Source organism: Molossus molossus, unplaced genomic scaffold (genome assembly GCF_014108415.1).
Source record: "Molossus molossus isolate mMolMol1 unplaced genomic scaffold, mMolMol1.p scaffold_m16_p_20, whole genome shotgun sequence".
Classification (NCBI taxonomy): domain Eukaryota; kingdom Metazoa; phylum Chordata; class Mammalia; order Chiroptera; family Molossidae; genus Molossus; species Molossus molossus.
The window spans coordinates 23856111-23878688 of NW_023425356.1; the positions used below are offsets into that span (position 1 = coordinate 23856111).

General features: G+C 47.7%; 1 protein-coding gene across 2 annotated transcripts in view; it reads right to left on the reverse strand.

Moving 5' to 3' along the window:
• KCNN3 (potassium calcium-activated channel subfamily N member 3) overlaps window positions 1–22578 on the reverse strand; it is a 150994-nt gene that overhangs the window by 53895 nt on the left and 74521 nt on the right. For both annotated transcript variants that reach the window (XM_036273618.1, XM_036273620.1), the window contains exon 3: window positions 1554–1972. In XM_036273618.1, coding sequence (XP_036129511.1) covers window positions 1554–1972 — 419 coding nt within the window. The remainder of the gene's footprint in view (window positions 1–1553; window positions 1973–22578) is intronic.

Genomic DNA, 22578 nt, shown 5'->3' on the forward strand with positions numbered 1-22578 from the left:
ATCTGCCTACCAGAAAGGATTCATGGGGCACCGTGAAGTGTGGTCTTAAGTAGAGCAGATGCTGTGATGTCAGCGGCTAAGTAATTGGTAGAGTTCTGAATAAATGATTATTGTGTCCCCTGGGGATATGTATGTGAAAAGTGTTCCCCAATTCTGCACTGGCTCTCAGAGACTGACTCTGCCAGGCTCAAGGGCCCTTGTCCTGCTGCCGAAGAATGCCCGCCTAGTCTGACTGCGTGTCTCCTGGCCAAATATCTGAAAGAGATGTCTGTAAACAGAACATCTCAAAATAGGTGGGAAATCTGGCTCAACTATCCACTTGAGATGTTTTCAGGCAACTCTCCTCCAGACTTCGTTCGCTTATCCCTGCTGGGATGAACACTGTGCATGGAAGATTTGGCAATACTGCTGTATGTGTTGATGAATTAAGAGTGACTACCAGGATCCATGTAAATAACAGGATGCTTGACCAAGCTTCCCAACATAATAAAAATAACCTCTTAAGGGAACATATCTTCCTTTTATCTTAGGAGACCCTCATTTTAAAATAAGGGCACAGAGGCCAGAGAGGTTACGTGACTTGCCCAAGGTCTTGCAGCTACTTAGAAACAGAATCCAGGTTTCTAACCTGGGTGTTTAGACTCTACCCTTGAAATAAGATTAAAATGAATATCCAGGGTCAGCCTGAAAAGGAGAGGTGTCATCAAGGGCAGCTTGAGGGTGGTGGCGAAAGGAGATGGTCCTACCCTTGAGCTTGGTGGTGGCAGTTCTGAGGGGCTGGCATTTTGAGGTAAAGCCCTGGATCTATTAGGCCATACCCCCCTTCTCCTGCTGGCTGCTTCTCCGAGTCACTGCCCAAGCACCAGCCTCCTTAAAACAGTGTTTCCCAAAGTATGTCCCACCAGTACACTTTTAAGGTGCATACAAATCAGCCAGTGAACTTGTTAAAATGCAAATTCCATTCAGTAGTTCTGGGGTGAGGCCTGCAGTTCTGTATTCTAACAAGTTCCCAGGGATGCCGATGCTGCCGGTCTATAGACCAAACTTTGAGGAGTGAGGCATCAGCAGTGTTATACGTTGAAAAGGGTTTGGGGGCAAATACTTTTGAGAAAATTTGCACTAAATAAAGTCAAACCAGTTTCATTACTGTAGGACTTCTCAGAGCCTTTAAAATGTTAATGAGCATACATAGGTCATCTCCAATAGGAAGGGATAATTCAAAAATTATAATGTTATACCTGAGAATGGTTAGTGATGTAACCAGAATGCGCTGATATATTTTGGTTTACAAAGAGGGAACAGAAAATGAGTAATATTATACATGCATTTTTCCCAGCTTACCTTGGTTACAATGTTTCCACGTTGCAGTTCATATTCAGCCTGACTGGGCCCTCCCCTTTCCCATTTTCTCCTTTGAGGTGCGTGGATACATGCCCATCTCCTCCATCAGGCATACACATCCTGGCACCCTGGTCCTCTTCCCTCCCCTCCCCTGTGAGGGCTCTGGTTTCCGAAGACCTGGGCTGAGTGGAGAACGCGACCCGCAGGAATACCTTTCGCAGACGCGGACGGTCCAGGCCGCGATGATCCACAGCGAGATGCTGAACACCAGCAGCACGGTGCCAGGGCAGATGGTCATGAGGGTCTTCATGACGAAGCGGGTGTTGAAGTTGATCTTGTTGAGGGCCCCGATGCTGCGGGACGAAGCGTCTGTGAAGAGCTTGCTATGCAGCAGCATGACACGCGCGATCAGGTACAGGCGCAGGAACATGGGGATGGACAGGATGATGTCCACATCGGCCTCCGCCCGCGAGGGTGTGTAGGAGAAGGCCAGGCGAGCCGTCCAGAAGAACTTGTACTCGCCGGGGATGGGGTGGATGGCGCACACCAGCATCTCCAGGCTGATGTAGAGGATGCGCTCGTAGGTCATGGCTATCCGCCAGTCGTCCGCACCATTGTCGATCACGAAGAGCTGCGGGAGCGGAGAGCATGTTAGTGTGGCTAAGAGGGAACCCACAGTGCTCCGCGGAGGTCAGGCAGCTGACGCACCTCGGGCCCTCTCTGGCGCCCCCTGTGGTGAGCGCCCTGGATGGGGAGTGGGTACACCTGGCTGAGACATTCACTCTGGGGGCGCCCTATTTCTGTACCTTGCTTCCCAAGGTCCCTTCCTGCTCTAAGATGCTCCCAAAATGGCTATTCCATGAGGAGGAGGAGGAACAGCACATTTGTATTAAAACCAAGTTCCTAAGCTCCTGCCAGGCCCTGAACTAAGCCCTGGAGGGGAATCTGGAGATGAAAAGTTATGTTTCCTCTATGATTGAGCTGGTACAGGTTGGCACAGACTCCTGTTCCCAATCAGAGGAGGAACCCACAGTGTCGGCTGGCAGTGCTTTGCTCTCACAAAGAGCACGGGGTGTTAATGCATGGGCCCTGGAGAGGGACTGCCTGGGTCTGACTCCCGATCCTAACACCAACTAGCTCTGTGACCTTGGGTACCCCTGTGAACCTCTCTGTGCCTTAGTTTGCTCATCTGGGACAATGATAACACCTGGAGCTGCATGGTTTCACTGTGAGCCTGCAACCGATGAGCATACACAAAGCTCATGGACTCCTGCCTAGCATCCAGTAAACACTCTGTTCGTATTAGCTATTATTACTTTCAGCATTATTAATATATGGGGTCTCAGTCTTTCTATAAAATAAGTGCTGGACTGAGCTCCCTTCCAGCCCTAACCTTCCATGAGGCTGAGGCTCCTGCTGTCATGCCAGGAGAAGGGCAAAGCAGCTGAAACAAGCATTTACTGAGCACCTGCTGTATGCCCAGCCCGGACTTGTGCTGGGGTTTATTTATGGGGAAGGACCCAGACTTTGTTCTCAAGGAGATCCCAACAGGAGCATTCAGGGTTGAACAAAACAGCTCTGAGCATGAGGATCATGGAAGGGATCCATGGGAGTCAGTGCGAGAGCAACTGGCTGAGGGGCCGGCCTCGCCTCAGGTGGTTCTAATTAGGAAGGTGCACTCTCTAAACAGGAGAGGGTACCCAACACAGCACCAAGCCTAGACACCCCCACCCTCCTTCCCCAGTGCAGCTAAGCCAGACACATGTCTCCACCATCTGTGGGAACAGAAAAGACCTAATGGCTGCTCAAAGGGTCCCCTCTGCTCCTAACTGCCACCAACAGGCCAAACCATGGCAACATAGCTGGCTGGACGAACTCTTTAAATACAAAATGAAAACCACCCACCCTATCTATAATAAAGAATTACATCCGGTTACTATAGTAACTGGGTTCACTCTGGGCAGGAACTGAAGCAACGAGTCACAGATTCCTCTGAGTCCCTGATGGGGAAGGAGATTGTATGCCATCCAAGTTAAAGGGGGGACGCATCACCACGGCCCAACCTGACAGGAATGTTCTGGACTAAACGGTGTCACAGTGTCACCACTGCCTCTCAGGTGCCCTGCTTCTGTTTCAGGTTCCTGGTGCTATGTGGGTGGGGGCAACACGCAGGGTGGAGGGAGAAGCTGGTGAGCTAGACTGAGGTCTCACACATCCATTTATTAGCTGTGTGATCTTAGGCGGGTCACACCATTTCTCTGAGCCTGTTTCCACATCTCTGTCATGGGACTATCATAACCTTGACTCAGCTCACTCTTGGGATTAGCATTAGGATCCAATATTACAGATAATAAGAGGGAATGTGCTTTACTAACTACTCTAAAAATGTGAGGGATATTAAGCCGGTGCCCTGGGGAACATTCATAAACAGCAGAGGGCGGGCAGTACTTGGGGTGGGGGTGGATGAATGGTGGATAACCATTTTATCTTGCACATCGAGAACCTCTGCTTGGTAGGGGCTGGGTTCCCATGCAGGGATTGTGGATCTGCAGGGTGGGCGATATGCCCCAGAAGATTCTACTGCTGAGAACACAGTTCTCTAAGCATATCAGGTAACAGACACCCCACCCTGCTGTGTCCTCATTCAGCAACCAGTTCATCCCTTACACATCACAAATCTCAGTGAATGTGTTTGCGTTCACTTGGTTTCTGTCTCTCTCTCCCCTAGAGCAGTGGTCCTCGGCCTCGCTGCTCATTAGAATCACTTGGAGAACGTGTTTGAGATACCCATGCCTGGGCCACCTAGCTCCAGCAAATCTGGGTCTCTGAGCATCGGCCCTGGCTCTGAGGTTTTCCTTGAAGCTCCCCAGCTGATTCTAAAGTGCAGCCAAGATTGGGACTCAACAGTCACAGGTGAACCTCCAAAAGGATAGGGACCGTGTCTTCCTTGTTCCCTGTGGTATCTCCAGTGCCAGCCCAGCTCTTGGTATATAGTAGATGTTCAATAAATGCTTGTTTAGTGAATTAGTAACTACCACTTACTGAGTGTCTCTAGATGTCTAAGCTCTCTCTCTCAGGCTGTTGCCTCCTCTGAGGAATGAGGGGTAGATTCGATGAGGTATTTCCTGCTCCAAAGAACCATAATTCTGTAGTCTTTTTTTTTTTTATCCTCACCCAAGGATATGCTTATTGATTTTAGAAAAAGGGGAAGGGGAAGAGAGACAGAGATAAGAGAGGCACGTTGATCAGTTGCCTCCTATACAAGTCCCAACTGGGGATTGAATCTGCAACCTTTTGGTAAATGGGACGATGCTCCAACCAACTGAACCACACTGGCCAGGGCAATAATTCTGAGGTCTTATACAGCCCTTCTGGCCTGGTACTTCCCACCTTGTGTATGTTCTTAAGGCACGTGTGCTCTCTGGAGACAGGACCCACGTCTGGCTCATCTTGCCTCTCTCCAATGCCTGAGGCTGTGCCTGGCACACAGTGGGGAGTCAATAGAATTTCAGTGAATAAAGTAGTAAATATGATTGTGTCATGTAAAGAAAACTCATTCCTAAGCCTGTGACTAGTGAAGTCCCCGACGATTCAGCTTATGCCATGGGAAGGACACCTTCCTAGTCCCAAAGAGTGGTCCATCTGAAATCGATTGTCCCGGGAAGTTCTGGAGTTAATCTAGAACCAGGATCTTGAGTAGCTCTGGACCAGAAGAGTGAGGGGGTGTGCAAGCAGCTCCAAGAAGGGCTGTCCTCCCCTACCTCTCGGCCACCCGCCCCGCCCTGGTCTAGAGCAGCCCAACTGTCTGCCCTGGTGGGTTTTGGAAGAGTAACGAGGTGACATGGACAGGATTTGGCACGTTCTGGACTATCATGAAGCAGAAGCCTCAGAGACCTGGGGCTGACAAACAAGGTTTCTCATGACCTGGCCTGGCTTTGCCCCTTGTGTGCTGGCTTCCCTGGGTGGGGAAGGAAAGCCACATTCTCCAAGTTTCTGAGTCTTTCTGCCTTCTAAGCCTAAAACAGTGATTTCACTCATGAGGGGTATGGTCAGCCTGAAGATGCTTCAGTGCCAGGGCCTGTGGTCTCCTGCAAGCCCCACACTTTCCTTAAAGAGTGCCCTGAACAGAGCTGGCTCCAGACCTAGCCCTCCTGCCGCTCAGCTGAGAGCCTGCAGGACGTCAGTCTGCTCGTATCTTTCTGAGAGCTTTGGAAAGGAGACCTGATGTGCCAGTGCAATCCCAAACTTGCCTTCCAGGAGCTTGTAATGAGAAAGCTCCCAACTCAATTCAATTCAACTCAACTCAATGAAAACAACCAGAAAGAACCAACCAGTACTTGAAATGTGCTAAAAGAGTATATCTTGAGTGTTCTCACACATACAAAGAGGCAATGACGTGAAGTGATGGATGTGCTTATTAGCTTTATTGTGCAGATCACTTCCAGTGTGTACATGTATGTGAAATTATCAATTATACACTTTAAATATATACAATTTTGGTTGTCAATTATACCTCAATAAAAAAGAACCAACGAGGTGAGGACCCTGTGGTGATATAAATATGAATCAGATTCATATCCCATGAATCAGCTCATAATTTCAAACAGCTCTCGCGTGGCAGGCACCATTAGGCCCACCTTAGAAAGCTTCTTGGCCAGGTTAGGGTTTCGGTGGCGCCTGGAAGGCTTGTATCAGATGGACCTGGGGCAGCAACTCGTCCACGTGGCCACAGGTTCCCCCCCATCTTGCTTGTTTGCTTCTTCACATGTGACTTTGCCTCTCCTAGTGAGAGGTGCAGTGTCTTTCTTAACCCCTTGAGTCTGAACTTGGCCATGCGCCTTGCTTTGGCCAATGGGACATTAGAGAATGTGCTGCAGCAGAGGTTTGGAAGATGTCACTGCAGTGGAGCTTGCTGTGGACACGTGGCCCAGTTTACAGCCAGGCGCGTGAGCGAGGCCATCTTTGACCAGCCGCATGACAGAAGCACACCCCAGGTGAGCCGACAGAAGAACTCCTGAGCTGAGCCCAGCCCAGGTGGCTGACCCACATCATGAGCGAAATGATTACTGTTTTAAGCCATTACTTTTCAGGGTACTTTGTTATGCAACAAAACTAATGCAAAATAGCACTGAAAGGTTGCCCATTCGATTCCTGGTCAGGGCACATACCTGGGTTGCGGGTTTGATCCCCAGTCAGGGAGTACATGGAAGGCAACCAATCGATGTCTGTTTGTCTTGTCTGTCTGTCTCTCTCTCTCTAAGCATGTCCTCAGGTGAGGATTAAAAAAACAAACAAAAAATACACTAATGCATAACAAAACTAGCTCATGCACTTACTTAGCACATGTATCAGAAGAGTTGGGTAATTTGCCCAACATTTCCCTTTTAGCTTCTCATGCCTCAGCCTCTCAGGAATGCCCACCCTCACCCTCCCACCCCACACAGTTGCTCAGTCAAGGTTGGCCAGTCTTTCTCAAGTAACTGGGTAACTGGATAGGGAGGAGGTCATGATCCAAAGGCAGTGGCCACATCATTTTGTATAACAAAGAATACCTCTAAGGATTTAAAACGTTATTTTGCAAGCCATTTAATGATTTTGCATACAAAGTGTTTCTCACAGGTGAGGAAGTCCACTGGTAGACTGAACCAAGGAACAAAGGCAGAAAGAACTTACTGAGTGTGGGAAAGCGAAGAACAGCAGGGAGCCATGGAACAGTGATCTTGTTGAGAAATTTGGGGAGTAAATTGATTAGTTGGCAGCTAGCAAAGAGGTCAGCTGTGGGTATTCCATCCTTGAATGGCCAATTAGCGATATCAGAGAAAAGAACTCCAGTTATTTAAGGATCTCCAGAAACCCTGGAATTTGAGCTGTGGCACATGGCTATATAACAGGTCGGTCTCTCTCTCTCTCTCTCTCTCTCTCTCTCTCTCTCTCTCTCTCTCTCTCTCAATCTGCACCTTCCATCTGCACCTCCATCAGCCAGACCAGGTCTGCATCCTTCCCTTTTCCTTTCTCACAGCTCCTCATGGGGGCCAACTCTGAAGGGCCATCTGGTCACCTCAAGACAGGAATTTGTTAGCCCACCGTGTTAGCTTCAGGGCCGGGACAGGCCCGGAGCCTCTGGTGTGAAGCTGACAGAGGGCTGAACACCAGGCTCCATGAGCCCTTGCATTTTCCTTGGAAGCACATAGGAGACCTGCCTTTTTTTTTTTCTTTCCTGGTAAATAAGTTTGGAAGTGATTCATTGGATTCAGTAGTTTCCCCCATTCTATTTTGAAAGCCTGATGCCTTTCAGGTTCTTTCTTTAAGCAATATCTTTAATTAAAATGTTCTCGGCTGTTAGGGGAGATCCTGCTTAGACATTCTGACCAATCTGAAAAACGTTCATTCTTGTGCAACTATGAATTTTTTTAAATTACAGGAGAGAAAAGGTCTTTTGTATTCTCTATTGTTCTCTCTCTGTAAGAGAAAAACTCCAGGGAAAATTTCCATCATTAAAAATATACATGTGTGTGCAGAAAAAAGCAAAAGGAAAAAAATGAAAGATTTTCTTAAAATCCAGTAATAATATATTTATTTTTTTCAACCTCCCTGGATCATATATTCTGCATGTACACCATTACTACGAGGGTTTCCATGGAAACAACATCAAAAGTCCTATAATACCTAATTAGGTTTCCCCAAGGACAAGAGCTGATTGCCAGTGATGAAATGAACTCCTGGGTTTGCAGTAATGGTTAACATAAAATTTCCAGTCAGCAAATGCACCACAGAACTAGCTGAAGAAAAGGAGAAAGGGGAGAAGCAAAGGTAGAAAAAGGTACCTCTACAAGAGGCCAGCAGGTAAGTCTCTGACTCTACCACTAAGACTGTCAGAGGGCTGGGGTCCATGCTAGCCAGCGCTGTGTCTTTCGAAGAAGAAATCCTCCCCGTCTGAAACTGCTGGGATTTACTGAGCTGGGATTTACTTGGCCATGCGTGATGTCCCATGGTAGCTCTTTGGCCTGGCCAGGCCAGGGTTCTCCTGCGTGCCCCCTGGCACAGTTCACCTGCAGCCTTCTGCCGTGAGCATGAGAACCCACGGGGACTTTTGAGTCTGAAGTTTGTTTGGGACAGCCAGAGACCGGTGGTGATCACAAATCCTTTCCTGTCCCCAGTTCTTAGAGAATGAAAGCCAAGTCATACCAGCTGAGGAAGCCAGTTCTCTTCTCTGACATAACAAGGATTTATTGACCTCTGACCACAGCCCACTGGGGATTCTGTACTGACCTGCTATGAGTGGGCAAGTCCCTTTTCCTCTCTGGTCCTCAGGATCCTTAACATGAGGGGTTGGATCCGATTTGTGGTTTTCCATTTTCTCTTAGTGGTGGAGCCATTTCTTCTTCTTTTCTTTTAATATCTTTTTAACCGATTTTATTTTATTTATTTTTTATTTTTTTATTTTTTTATCCTCACCTGAGGACATTTTTCCATTTTTTGTTCAGATAGAGTGGGACGGAGAGAGAGAAAGAGAGAGAGAAACATCGACGTGAAAGGGACACATCGAGTGGCTGCCACCCGCACAACCCAACAAGGGCCGGGGACAAACTGCAACCGAGGTACGTGCCCTTAGCAGGAACCGAACCTGGGTCTCTCCGGACCACAGGCCGACACTCTAACCACTGAGCCAAACCGGCCAGGGCTTTTTAAACTGATTTTAGAGAGAGAGGAAGGGACAGGGAGAGAGAGAGGTCCTGCATGACCCCTATTGGGAATCAAGCCCACACCGGGAATCAAACAGGAGACCTTTCTGTGCATGGAATGATGCCCAACCAACTGAGCCACACCAGCCGGGGTGGAGCCATTTCTTCTAATGAGATTTTTCATATACGCCCAATGTGGAAACAGATAAACTCAGAGCTGTCCTAGATGAAAGGATAGAGAGAGCATTCAAAGACCAACTCATTCATCACCTCCTCCAGCCTAGCTCTCTGTGGTGGTCCCGTACCCCTCCACAGAACTGTGTAGTTGGTAAACCACTGGATGAACTAGCTAGCTTCTAGTTGGAATGAGGGATAAGGTGTGGTGCAGGAAATCAAAGTGTTTGGGTCTTGTTCAAGAGATGCTGGATGCACAGGCATGGAGTTTACCCAGATCAATTGGTTCATTCATTCATTCATTCACTCATTCACTCACCCATTTATTCATTCATTCATTTAGTATGGATTGAATCCATACAGTATTATGTGACGATCACCATGGTGGGCTCTAGGGATACAGCAAGAACAAGTAGACAAGGCTTTCGTCGTCATGGAACTTAGATTCTAGTGGAGAAAAACATAATAAATGGGTGAGCCATTTAACTTCATTGAGTGATGCCTCAATGAAGAGACTAAGACAGGGCAAAGGAAATGAGAGCAGTCTGGGTAGAGGCAGAGCTGTCTTAGGCTTGCACCCTGGTCAGGACTTTCTGAGGAGCAGACCTTTGAGCGAAAGTAAGTGCTGCAAAGGTATGCATTAGTGGCAGAGGGGACAGCACCTGCAAAGGTCCAAGGTAGGATGGAGCTTGGAGAGTTTGAAAGATGAAAGGAAGAAGGCCAATGTGGGGAATAATGGGGGTGGTACCAGATGAGGCCAAGAAGGTAGCAGAGCCCAGATCACTGGGACCTTGTAGGCCACGCAAGGGGCTGCATCGAGGGTCAGGGAGACCACAGGCCCACGCCCACGCAAAGGGCCGTGCGTACTTTGTCACCACTTTCTGAAGACAGACTGTCACAGTTTAGATACATAACTGCGTTAGCCTGCTTGGCTTGCCATCACAAAGTATCACAGACTGAGTGGCTTAAACAACAGAACTTTGTTCTCACCGTCCTGGAGGCGGAAGCCTGAGATCCAGGTGCCCTCAGGGTCGGTTCTGGTGAGAGCTCTCTTCCTAGCTTGCACACAGCCACCTTCTCAGTGTGTTCTCACGTGGCAGAGGTCTCATTCTCCCTCTCTCCTTTTTTTTTTTAAATCCTTACTGGAGGATATTTTTCCATCTATCCTCAGACAGAGTCGGAGGGAGGGAGAAACATTGATGTGAGAGAGACACATCAGTTGGCTGCCTCCCGCATGACCCTGACCAGGGCCAGGGACGAACTGCAACTGAGGCATGTGCCCCTCCCAGGAATCGAACCCTTGACTCTTTGGTCTGTGGGCTGACGCTCTAACCACTGAGCCAAACCAGCCAGGGCTCTCTCTCTTTATTCTTATAAGGCTGCAGTCCTATCAGATTAGGCCACTCTTGTGATGTCATTTAATCTTAATTACCCTGAAGATCCTTTCTCCAGATATGCCACATTGGGTTAGGGCTTCAATATATGGATTTGGCGGAACACAATTCAGTCTATAGCAGAGTCCTCGAGTGTCAAAAGTACACCAAAGCCCAACTACAGGCCAAGCCAGGTGATTTTGTACATGCTGTCTCATTTAAACCTTAAAACCTTCCTGTAAGAAAGTGATATCATGCCCATTTTTCAAAAGAAGAAACTAAAATGCAGAGAGGTTAAGTCAATCTTCCAGGGCCCTGCAGCATCCAATCTGGTCCCAGGTCCCAGGTCCTTTCACTGTCAAACAGAACCATCTGCTGGGGATGAGCCAGTTTGGCCTTTACTTGGTTTTATTCCAAAAAAAAAACAAAAAAAAACCCAAGCTCACTCTTCAAATGTTAATTTCTCAGAGGAGTCTTCACTGACCGCAGGAGCAGTATACAGTTAGAATAGGCTGGGTCTGCACCCGCACTGTGATTACAACCCAAGTTGTCCTGTTTGTGGCACTGAGGCGGCTGCTTTCGGGTCCACAGACATGATTCACGCATCATCTCTCCTGACCTCCTTGTCCCACCCCCTCGGGGTAGGTTTGGTGGCAGAGTTCCCACATCTTTGCTTAGGAGCCACCTATATGCCTAAGCATATTTGCTAATGAAGATTCCCTTTGGGCGAAGTCAGTGTGGGGGCACAAGGGACCGACACAAAGCTGCCCTAGAAATGAACAGGAACTTTGGAGGTTGGGACCGTGGGCTGAGGGATCAGGGGAGAGGGGAAATGGCCGAGGAGCACCTGTGGAGTCCCAAGACAGGAGGGAGGATAGAGCCCACTTAGAGGCAGCAGAGCAGTCATGAGACTTTCAAGAACAAGAATGCAAAGTTCAATGCCATGTTGTTTGCTGTGCCATCAGCAGCATCACCCGTTTCCCTTGCTCTCAACCCACAGAAAAGTCAGCCAACCAAAGACCTTGATCGTGGGTCCTATGGAGATAAAGCGACCTGGAGGGGAGCCGGTGCCCACAGAGGTCACTATGTGCAGAATGGAGCCGGAGAATTCAGCAGAAGCAAGAGTTTGCCAACTCATCAGAGGAGCTGCCAAGAGAGAAATAAACGTTCCCAAGAACCCCTGGAGACCTGTGGAGAGACGTGGGTCCCCTTCTTGTGTGGGGTGAGAGTTCACGCCCGATTCTATTTGCAGCAGTAAGGGCAAGGTGACCCTATCCAACACTTGGGTTACAGTGGCCACACCCAGGTATCATAACATGCCCCACCCCATCCACTTTCAACTCTGCTGCTAAAATGAAAACCAAACTGTGTTACTTCCCTTCTTAGAGCCTTTCAGTGGCTCCCCAGAGCAGTCAGTATCAAGTACAACCCTCTAATTGTACTTGACCAAAAGGCCCTTTTCTGAACAGCCCCAGCCACCACCCCAACCTAGCATCTCAATCCAGCCAAACCAAGTCACCCATGATCCCTGAACTTCTGTTCCATTGGCGTTTGTACAAGCTGTTCTCTCTTCTTAATTTCTTCACCAGAGAGCTCCTTCTCCTTCTTGAAGATCTAGATCAAGCATCTCCCTTTCACACGTCTTAACTGGCCTCTTCCCAACCCCAGACAGGGTTAAGTGTCTCCCTGGGGATTCCCCTGTCCCTGTGCTGTCACAGAGCCAATCCTCAAAGAGCAGCTGAATAGCCAGAAGGTCTGCAGCACTAGCCCCAATGACAGGGGAGATGGGAGGGAGCAGGGTGGCCTCCCCATCAGACACGAGGGATTGCAGCCTCACAGAGTCCAGGCCCCATGCCCTGTGCTTTGCAGGCATTGTCTTATTTAGTTCTAATCAGGTCTGTGAGAGAGGTATCATTATTCCCATTATACAGATTGGGAAACTGAGCTTCAGAGAGATTAAGTAATTTTCTAAAGACCATACAATTAATAAGGGGCAGATCTATGCTCTAAAACCAGGGAAGACATCCTCCAAAGTCCACAGCCTTGACCACTGTGTCCTGGTCCCAGGCTGTGTGAGGTGGGCTTGGTGGGCCAACCCAGGGTGTATGCCCACCTCAGGTCAGGCCAGTGGGTATTTCTGGGTCTCTGTGTGCCTTGCAGATCAGGGAGTTAGAAGGTTTCTGGGCACCTGCAAAGTCTTGGGTGAGAAGAATAGTCTTCTCAACAGGAAGTTTCTGGTAAGTTGCTCTTTCGTTTTGACACATGATGGATCCTGCTGAATGTTTGTGGAGTAACAGTGTGATCACTGGGGCTGCCAGACCCCTGCTGATCCGCTGTAACGCCAACCTGGTTGCCCCTGGAGAGAGATTCTTTAACTCAGGCTCAGAGGGTGTTTTTGCAAATAAAAATAAGGAGGTTTCTGGACTTTGTAACAACCTTAGTTGCTGGAGAACCAAGTCAGGACCTGGTGTTAATGGTGGGTGGGGACCATTTGCTTTTCCCCTAATGACTAAAATAACCTTCAGTTCATGCTCAAGAATCAGCTGATCCCCCTCAGAGGACTGTCCTAACCCCCAGTGGAGGGGGCCCTGCACACAGCAACTTTAGCCCACTGGTTGTTCCTACTGCTGGCTAGGTCCAAAGCGCTTTTCTTTCTTTCTTTCTGTTTTTAATTTTTATTTTTTATTTTATTTATTTATTTATTTATTTATTTATTTATCCTCACCCGAGGACATGGCTTTGCATTCATCTTCAGATAGAACGAGAGGGAGAGAGAGAGGCACATTGACTGGCTGCAACCACACGACCCCAACCAGGGCCGGGGACAAACTGCAACTGTGGTACGTGCCCTTAGCAGGAACCGAACCCGGGTCTCTCTGGACCACAGGCCGACACCCTAACCACTGAGCCAAACTGGCCAGGGCAAAAGCATCTTTCTTTACATTAACCCTCTTAGTCCTCACAACAACCCCACGAGAAAAGTACTGTTATTTTCCCTGCTTCATAGATGAACCAACTTCCCCAAGATTGTATAGCAAGTGAGTGGTAGTGACAGGATTTGAATCCAGAGTCCACACTCAGCTGTTAAGCCCCTTGCACTCCCGGCTGCAGCAGGCCTGTCCGCCTGCTTGTCCATGCCCAGGACCCAGCGTCCACATTCCCACAGGGCTCTTTGAAGACAGAATGTCTACTAGGCACCATGTTCAAGAAACACAGGCTGCCCAAATGAATGCAGAAATGGTGGCAAGTAGTCTGAAAAGGTGACAAGGCAACAAAACCATGTCAGCATGACTAAAGAAAAACATTTTAATTGTTCACCATTTCTAGAATTCTCTCAAGGCGGGATAGTCTTTGCAGCATACGCATAAGATAGAGGAAGAACCAAATAACATTTTAAAGAGAATTGCCAATAAAAATTGCTAATAATAAAACAAAACAAAACACACCGACCTGGGAACAATCTGAACACATGTCAATAGGAAAACATTTGATAAATAATGGTACCCATACAGTGGAACATTATTGGCTGGTTTTTGTTGTTGTTGTTGTTGTTAATCCTCACCCGAGAATATTTCCATTGATTTTTAGATAAAGTGGAACGGAGGGAGGGAGAGAGAGAGAGAGAAAGAGAAACATCCATGCGAGAGAGACACATCAATTGGTTGCCAGGGATCGAACCAGCAACCCAGGTATGTGCCCAGGAATCAAACCCAAGACCCTTCTGTCCATAGGACGATGCTCCAACCACTGAGCCAAACCGGCCAGGTCTTGACTGCTTTTTAAAATGAAGTGAACTTCCTGGCCGGTGCAGCTCAGTTGGTTGGGCATCATCCTATGCACCAAGAGGTTGCTGATTCAATTCCCAGTCAAGGCACATGCCTGGGTTTCAGACTTGATGCCCAGTAGGGGGCATGCAGGACACAGCCAATGGATGTTCTCTCTTATAGATGTTTCCATCTCTCTCTCTCTCCCTCTCTCCCTTCCTCTCTCTGAAATCAATTTAAAAAAACATTAAAATGAATGGATCTATTTTTAGAAAATGTTTATGATATATATTAAGGAAAGAGAGAAATTTGCAGTCTAATGAGTACAGTGTGATTCCTCTTTTAACAAAACAAAACAAACGCCAACCTATAAAAAAAAAGTCCCCATATATGTATATATAGCTTGGTATATTTTTTACGTGGATACACACACACAAGGTGGTAAAGCCTTCTGGTTAATCACTAAATTAACAGTACCTCTGGGGAGGTTGGGGGGGGGAGGGCAGGGAAACTATTGATTAATTTTTTCTTTAATAATTAGATCACATCTCTGTGTTAAAACAAGCCCATATTGTTTTTGTAAATTTGAAAACCCAATAAAGTATTTTTTAATTGTCCTGGGGAAAGCCGCTAGTTGAGCCTAATGGGGATGTTTAAAGCACGCCCGTTCGAGGAACAATACTCTCCGGAGTCCTTTCCCCACCCTGTAATTTTCTGTGCAGAGCTGCAAAGCCCCCAGGAGGCCCCACCCCAGGGTTGTGCGAACAAATCCCAGCTGGAAGATGCTAATAACTGACCTCAATGCTCAGGGCTCCCACACCACCAAGGCCAGTTCTAGTACCTGTTTCCTAGCCCTTCTGACTACAGACCACCCTGTGAAATGTAGTCTGAATGTACTTATTTCAGGGCCCACCTCTTGTGCACATTTACACCGTAGGTGCTGAGAGTCACATCCGTCAGCAGAAGACTCACCAGGACTTGGCCACAGCACGCCAGGCACAGCGCCAGACTCCGTGGGTTACCACAGAGATTAGGGCGCAAGTTTCTGTGCGCAGCTGGCAGCTTAGAAGTCAAGAGAAGTAAACAAAGATGAGGCCATGAAAGTGACCCGCTTGGCAATGACAGGCAGAGAAAGGATGATTACTATTTGTAATTCAGGGTCCTGTGACACTGCACTGCAGTGCCCACACCTGGTCCTGCCCTGGACCCAGATGCCAGTTCCTGCACTGACCCCTCCCCACTGGAAGGCTGTGCTCCATCCCTTCTCTGGGCACACCTCTCCCCATGGAGCCAGGAGCCCATAGCATCGAGGGGCCCTGTCACCCCCACCTTGTAATCCATCCTTCGAATATCCAGGACCCCAAATTCCCTATCTGAGCCTGCTTCTAGGATTTCACCACCTCTTCCCCCATCTGTCCTGTAACAGGCAAACCATGGCTGCTTGTAGGTGTAGCCTTAACCCTGAAGGTGGCCACGGTGCTTCTGGGGGTGGGGGGTGGGGGGTGGATAGACCTTGGGCCTGAGTCCACAAGAGTCCTTGGGGTACAGGATAAGTGAGGGCAAGAAAGGAGGGGCATGCTCGGGGCTGAGAGATAGGGGCTTGGGTGCCTCCGTCTGAGGCTGGCCCAGGCCTGAAGATATCAGAGGTGGGTCTGTCCTTAATCCTTGACTATCTGGGTTATGTATATACTGCAGCATCAGCTATATTTTCTAGTCAGTTCCAAGGTCAGATAAAGAAGACCCTGGTGTTTGCCAACGATACATCGGATAAGGAGTTAATATCCAAAATATATAGAGCACTCATACAACTCAACAAAAGGAATACAAATAATCCAATTAAATGGGCAGAAGACCTGAATAGACACTTCTCCAAATACAACATACAAATGACCAAGAGACATATGAAAAAATGCTCAAAGTCACTAATCATCACAGAGATGCAAATTAAAACAATTATGAGGTATTACCTCACACCTGCCAGAATGGCAGCCATCAATAAATCATCAAACAAGTGCTGGCGAGGGTGTGGAGAAAAGGGGACTCTGGTACACTGCTGGTAGGAATGCAGACTGGTGCAGCCACTATAGAAGACGGTATGTTGTTTCCTCAAAAAATTAAAAATTGAACTGCCATTTGACCCAGTGATTCCACTTCTAGGAATATATCCTAAGAAGCCTGAAACACCAATCAGAAAGAATATATGTACCCCTATGTTCACAGCAGTGCTATTTATAATAGCTAAGATCTGGAAACAGCCCAAGTGGCCATCAGTAGATGAGTGGATAAAAAAGCTGTGGTACATATACACAATGGAGTACTATGCAGCTGTAAGAAAGAAAAATCTCTTGCCCTTTGAGATGACATGAAGGGACCTGGAGAGTATTATGTTGAGTGAAATAAGCCAGTCAGAGAAAGACAAATACCACATGATTGCACTTATTTGTGGAGTATCATGAACAAAATAAGCTGTTGATCAAAACAGATCCAGAGTCATGGAAGTAGGAAATATACTGACATACCTCAGAGGGAAGGGGAGTTGGAAAGAGATAAACAAAAGGACGTATATGCATGTATGCATAACCAGTGGACACAGACAATAGTTTGGGGGAAGCAGGAAGAGGGTAGGAGGGGGAAGAGGAGGTTAAAGGGTGGGGGGAATGCGGGACATCTGTAATGCTTTCAACAATAAAAAATGTTTTAAAGATAAGACTGAACCAGCAAATGAATGAATGAATAAATAGATAAACAAACAAACAAGCAAATATATAGAAGAAGACCCTAATATTCCCTCTCAGATAGCCTGGCCCACCTTCTTCCCTTTCCATGGCAGACCTGGGCTCCCAGACTTGCCCTGAAGTGGGATCTGCCAAACACTAGTCCTCTGGGAAGCTCCATAAACAGAGGGTCCTGTGGTCAATGTTTGGGAAATGTCTCTGGGAGATTCACCCAGCTCCTTCACATATTAAAGGTTCTGAGAATTCCCAAGGAAAAGAGAACCAGTCAGCTTTGAAATGCAGTTTTTCCAACGAATCTGACCATGACTCTGGTTTGGGAATAACAGTTATTAATGTTTCAAGGAAAACTGGAGAGCAGAGGGCGGGGCATTCACTGAAACAGATGTTGAAGTTCATCCTTCGGCATCTGTGCTTTATTGGAACCAAACAGTCTTCCTGCGAGGCACCAGCTACTCCCCTGCCTTTGGCAATGGGCTCTGCTGAGCATACCAAAGCCACCAAACCACGCCATGTCCACCTGCGCTGTCCTGTGAGCCAGGTGTGTCCACGTGCCACGTAGGAATCTATGTAAGTACACAGCACCTACTAGGCTCCAGGCACTGTCCTCGGCGCTCTACAACTATCAGCTCCTTTAACCCTCCTAACAACCCCGTGCTGCGGGCCTTATTATTTTCCCCATTTAAAGATGAAGAAACTGAGGCACGATGAGGTTAAGCGACTTGCCCAAGGTCACACAGCCGGTAAGTGATGAAGCCTGGATCAAACCCAGGCAATCTGGCTCCAGAGTCCATGTGTATTACATTCCTACTGCTGCTAACAAATTAGCACAAAATAAGTAACCTTAAAACACACAAACTTAATTCTCTTCCAGTTCTGGAGGCAGGAAGTCTACAATCAGTCTTACTGGACTGAAGTCAAGGCCTGACTATTTTGGAGATTCGGGGGGGCGGGGGTTGTTCTTGGTCCTTTCCAGCTTCCAGAGGCTGCCTGCATTCCTCGTCTCCCAGCCCTGCCTCCCACCACCCCAACCTCTGGCTGCATTTATCGTATCTCCTACTTCCTCTTCTGTAGTCAGATCTCCCTTTGCCTCGATTTTATAAGGACACGTGTGATTACATTTAGGGCCCACCCAGAAAATCCAGAAATCTGACCACATCTGCAAAGCTCCTTTTGCCATATAAGGTAATAGTCATAGATTTCAAGGACTGGGACCTGGATATTTTGGGGGCCTAATTACCCTGTCATACCATGCTTTTAATCACTGTGCTATGTTAGTTTAATTTTCCCCCAAATTCTGGGAGGATGTTGTCATTATCCCTATCTTACAAATTAGAAGATTAAGGCTCCAAGAAGTCATGTGAGCTACCAAGGGTCACCCAGGTCATAAGCAGTCCAGCTTGGATAGATGTGGGTGACTTTGTCTGTGCCTCCCCCAAGACAAGATATGCTCACACACCACATTTTGCATGTAGTTTCTGGGAGTTTACAAACGTTCACTCTTGAAAGCAAAATCTCAGAGAAGTGTTTGCCCACCCATGTTCATAGCAACATCATTCACAACAGCCAAAAGATGGAAGTAACCCAAGTGTCTACCGATGGATGGATGGAGAAGCAAAATGTGGTGTACATATACAATGGAATATTACTCAGCCTTGAAAAGGAAGAACATTCTGACACATGCTACAACCTTAAGGACATTATGCTAAGTAAAATAAGCCAGTTACAAAAAAGTCAAATACTCTACAATTCTACGTATATGAGGTACCTACAGTAGACAAATCTATAGTGACAGAAAACAGCGTAGTTGCCAGGGGCTGGGAGAGGAAGGAATGGGAAATAGATTTTCGACTTTGCAAGATGAAAAGAGTTCTGGAGATTGGTTGCACTACAGTGCAAATGTACTTAACACTAGTGAACTAGATACAGAAAATGGTTAAAATGGCACTTTTATGTCATGTGTATTTTACCACAATTTAAAAAGAAAAAAACACTTGCTTTAAACTGAGAGCTCTTGCAGGGTAGGGATCAGTCTTGTCCCTTCTCGTGGCTGGTGCAGGTAGGGAGGGCTCAATAGACATCTGCCTGTGACCAGAGACCAAGTTGAACAAGTGATTCTCCTTGTTGGCACTTCTAGAAGCCCTACTCACTGGCAATTGAACAATACCCCAGACTTAAAAACAGAAACAGTAAAAGCATTGAGAATTGAGAGTGGGGCGAGGCCATTGTGGTAAAGAATGGGTGGCGGTCACCCAGTCTTAAAGAGGATCTCAAGCCCTGGCCGGTTTGACTCAGCAGTTAGAGCATTGGCCCATGGACCAGAGAGTCCCGGGGTCAGTTCCCGCTAAAGGCACGTGCCTTGGTTGCAGTTCATTCCTGGCCCCGGTTGGGTTGGGGTCGTGTGGGTGGCAACCAGTCAATGTGTCTCTCTCACATCAATGTTTCTCTCTCTCTCTTCCTCCCTTTCTCCCTCCCACTCTTTCTGAAGATAAATGCAAAAATGTCCTCAAGTGAGGGTTAAAAAAAAGAGGATCTCAAAAGCCCTGGCCAGTGTGGCTGCTGGTTGCAGCGTGGCTCATGCACTAAAAGGTCGCGGGTTTGATTCCCAGTCAGGGACACGCCCAGGTTTTGGGTTTGAACCCCAGGCGGGGTGCATACAGGGAGCAACTGATCGATGTTTCTCTCTCTCTGTCTCTCTCTGTCCTTCTCTCTCTCTAAAATCAATAAAAACATATCCTCAGGTAAGGATTAAAAAAAATTTTTTTAACAAAAGAGATCTCGAAAGGGAGCAAGAGACCCTGATATGCATTTTACAAATAACCGGGGCCCCTCTAACTTGAAATTGACTCAACGCCTCTCCTATGGCTTAAAGTGACAGTTGTGTCCCTCGGTTGCTAAATAGTGGGGTTATGAGATTTTTTTAAAAAACTCTGTCTGCATGAATTTGGGAGGAAGAATCAAACCTCTTCCAAGAGCTGACTGTGTTCCTTTGGACATCATGCCAGCCCCTCGGCAATCACCTCCTCTGTCAACCTGTCTGTAATATCCCGTCTGTAAGAGCGTCCTTCCACTGAGCCAGGGGATGGCAAAGGAAACAATGTAATTGCAAGAAAATCCTAGCCAGAGAGCCAGGCGGCACCTGTGCCATAATCAATGGAGAACGACACCATTGAGGGTTCAGCATGGAGAGTGGGTGGAGGCAGACAGCCGGAGAATAAATCCTGTCACCATTGTGGTAAAAATGGGTGACTCTCACTGTGGGAATCTTGAAAGGGAACAAAGAGCCCTGATGTTGCTAATGGGTGTCCCTCTGCAGAGGGTCAGGTGACTCACGCAGCACCCTGGATGGGTTAGCCCCCGTCCCTCTCTCTGCTGTGCTCCTTTCATCAGGACCGTGTTAAATAGCCTTTCAACCAACAACAGAAGGAGGTGGGCTCTTAGTGGAGCCCAGTCTAAAAATACAGGGTAACAATAGGAACCAGAATGCTCTGCAGGAAACTGCTGGGACTGCCCTCCCCGCGCAGATTTTCACAGGGATTTCTGCAACTGTTCTCCCCAGTTATCGTCCCAGAATGGTAATAACGAACTGATGAGTTTATTCATGTAATATCCACAAAGACGTAGGTCTCTTTCAAAGGAAATGGAATTTGCATGTTTTATCTCCATTCTTTATTCCAATCTAACTGGTCCTGAAGAGGCTTTAACTATAGCAAGAGGAATTTTTGTTATAGAGACTGTCCAACCTTAGGGGTGGGGGGACACACACACACACAGAGAATCAGAGAGACAGAGAGAGCGAGATGTTGGAGAAACTCCCCCAGGGAAGTGTTTTCAAAATGGAATCTGGACCTATCAACCTGGAAAAATCCGTGTGGATCCTGAAGTCCTTTCCAGTCTGTTTGGATGAACTACCTTCCCTTGCCTGTGATCCAGATAAAATGTTCACGTTTTTCTACCCCTCAAGGTGTTGGCAGAACAAACAGGTTTCTCGGCACACACTCCCTCCTTCAGCCCGGGTCTCCAGTGACTTCCAGTGTGTCCTTCCCATCACTCCCTCCCAGCCAGGCCAAGGGGGCGTTTCCTGGGTGGTGGTCCTGGGACTTGCACTAAGGAAAGGAAGCCCCGACCAGTGCACTCAGGAATGTTCTCACCACAGGCACCTTCCCATTCCAAATGGATGCTGTCAATCCAGAAAAAAAGGGGTTATTTAAAAGCTGTAATAAATCATGTGCCAAGTGAGGTATCAGACATGCAAACCAGTGAATGAGAAGTCATAGAGCTGCAAATAAAGTGGTGTGTTGAATCGCTCACAATTGTCAGGCTCCATCTGCCCGCAGCAAAGGCCCAAGGCAGGGGGAGCACTGACCCTGCCTCTTGGCCAGGGGTCAAGCGAATGTCTGCTCCTTGGCAAGAGGCTGACATTGAGAAGTCCTCACCTAGATTTCCATCCCTGCACCTTACAGTAAAGGGGGTGGGGGTGGACGGTCTGTGTGGTCATGGGAAGAAGAAAGCAACCAGTGAGGGTGGCAGACCCCAATGCAGCCTGCAGACCAAACCACCAGGCTTGGGCCCTGGCCAGTGTTGCTCAATGGTTAGAGCATTGGCCCACACACTGAAGGTCTTGGGTTTGATTCCCAGTCACAGGCACATACCTGGGTTGCAGGTTGGATTCTCCACCCTGGTTGGGGCGTGTGCAGGAGACAACCAATCAATTTCTCTCTCATACATCAATGTCTCTCTCTCTCTCTCTCTCTCTCTCTCTCTCTCTCTCTCTCTTTCCCCCACCTCCCTCCCTCCCTGCTATTCTCTCTAAAAATCAGTGGAAAAAATATCCTTGAGTGAAGATTAACAAAAAAATTTTTTAAACCCACTAGACTGGGGAACCGACAGACCCCATTTGAAAGTTACAAACCATACAAAAAACTACCTTTAATGATAGTTATTAATGTAAGCTTTACATTCACAATACATCATTAATAATGCTTTTAATAAAAAGAAAACAACAAACCAATTTTAAATCTTACATGTTATTCAAGATACTGAAGACTATTATCCAACTGTTAGAAGGAAAAGAAAGCAGAAGTTGAACACAAAGTGCCTGTAGTGAAATTTCTGTAAGAACGGCCAGGACGGGGACTTAGCTGATGTGGTCACAGAATTGCCGAAGACCTGAAGCTAAGATCTGGCCTGTACCAAATCCCCACACTTAGCACTGGAGAAGGAGGCAGGGGGTGAGAGGTGGGGGCAGCATCTCGTCCAGGGTTTGCAAACCCTCCAGAGAGCATCCATCATCCCGTCATGCTCAGTCCTTCTCTCTGCGGATCCCTTCATCTCTCACTGGGGTGATGCAGCCTTTCCTCAGACACGTGTGTGGCCCTGTCCCACCCAGGTGCTGGAGACACAGAACAGTGGTGCTGTCTGGTGGTTTCCTGCTATGCAGAAGGAAGGCACCTCTTCTCAGGGCCTGCAGGGCTCCAGGGGACCTGGTCCCTCCCCCTTGGCCTCCTTTTGC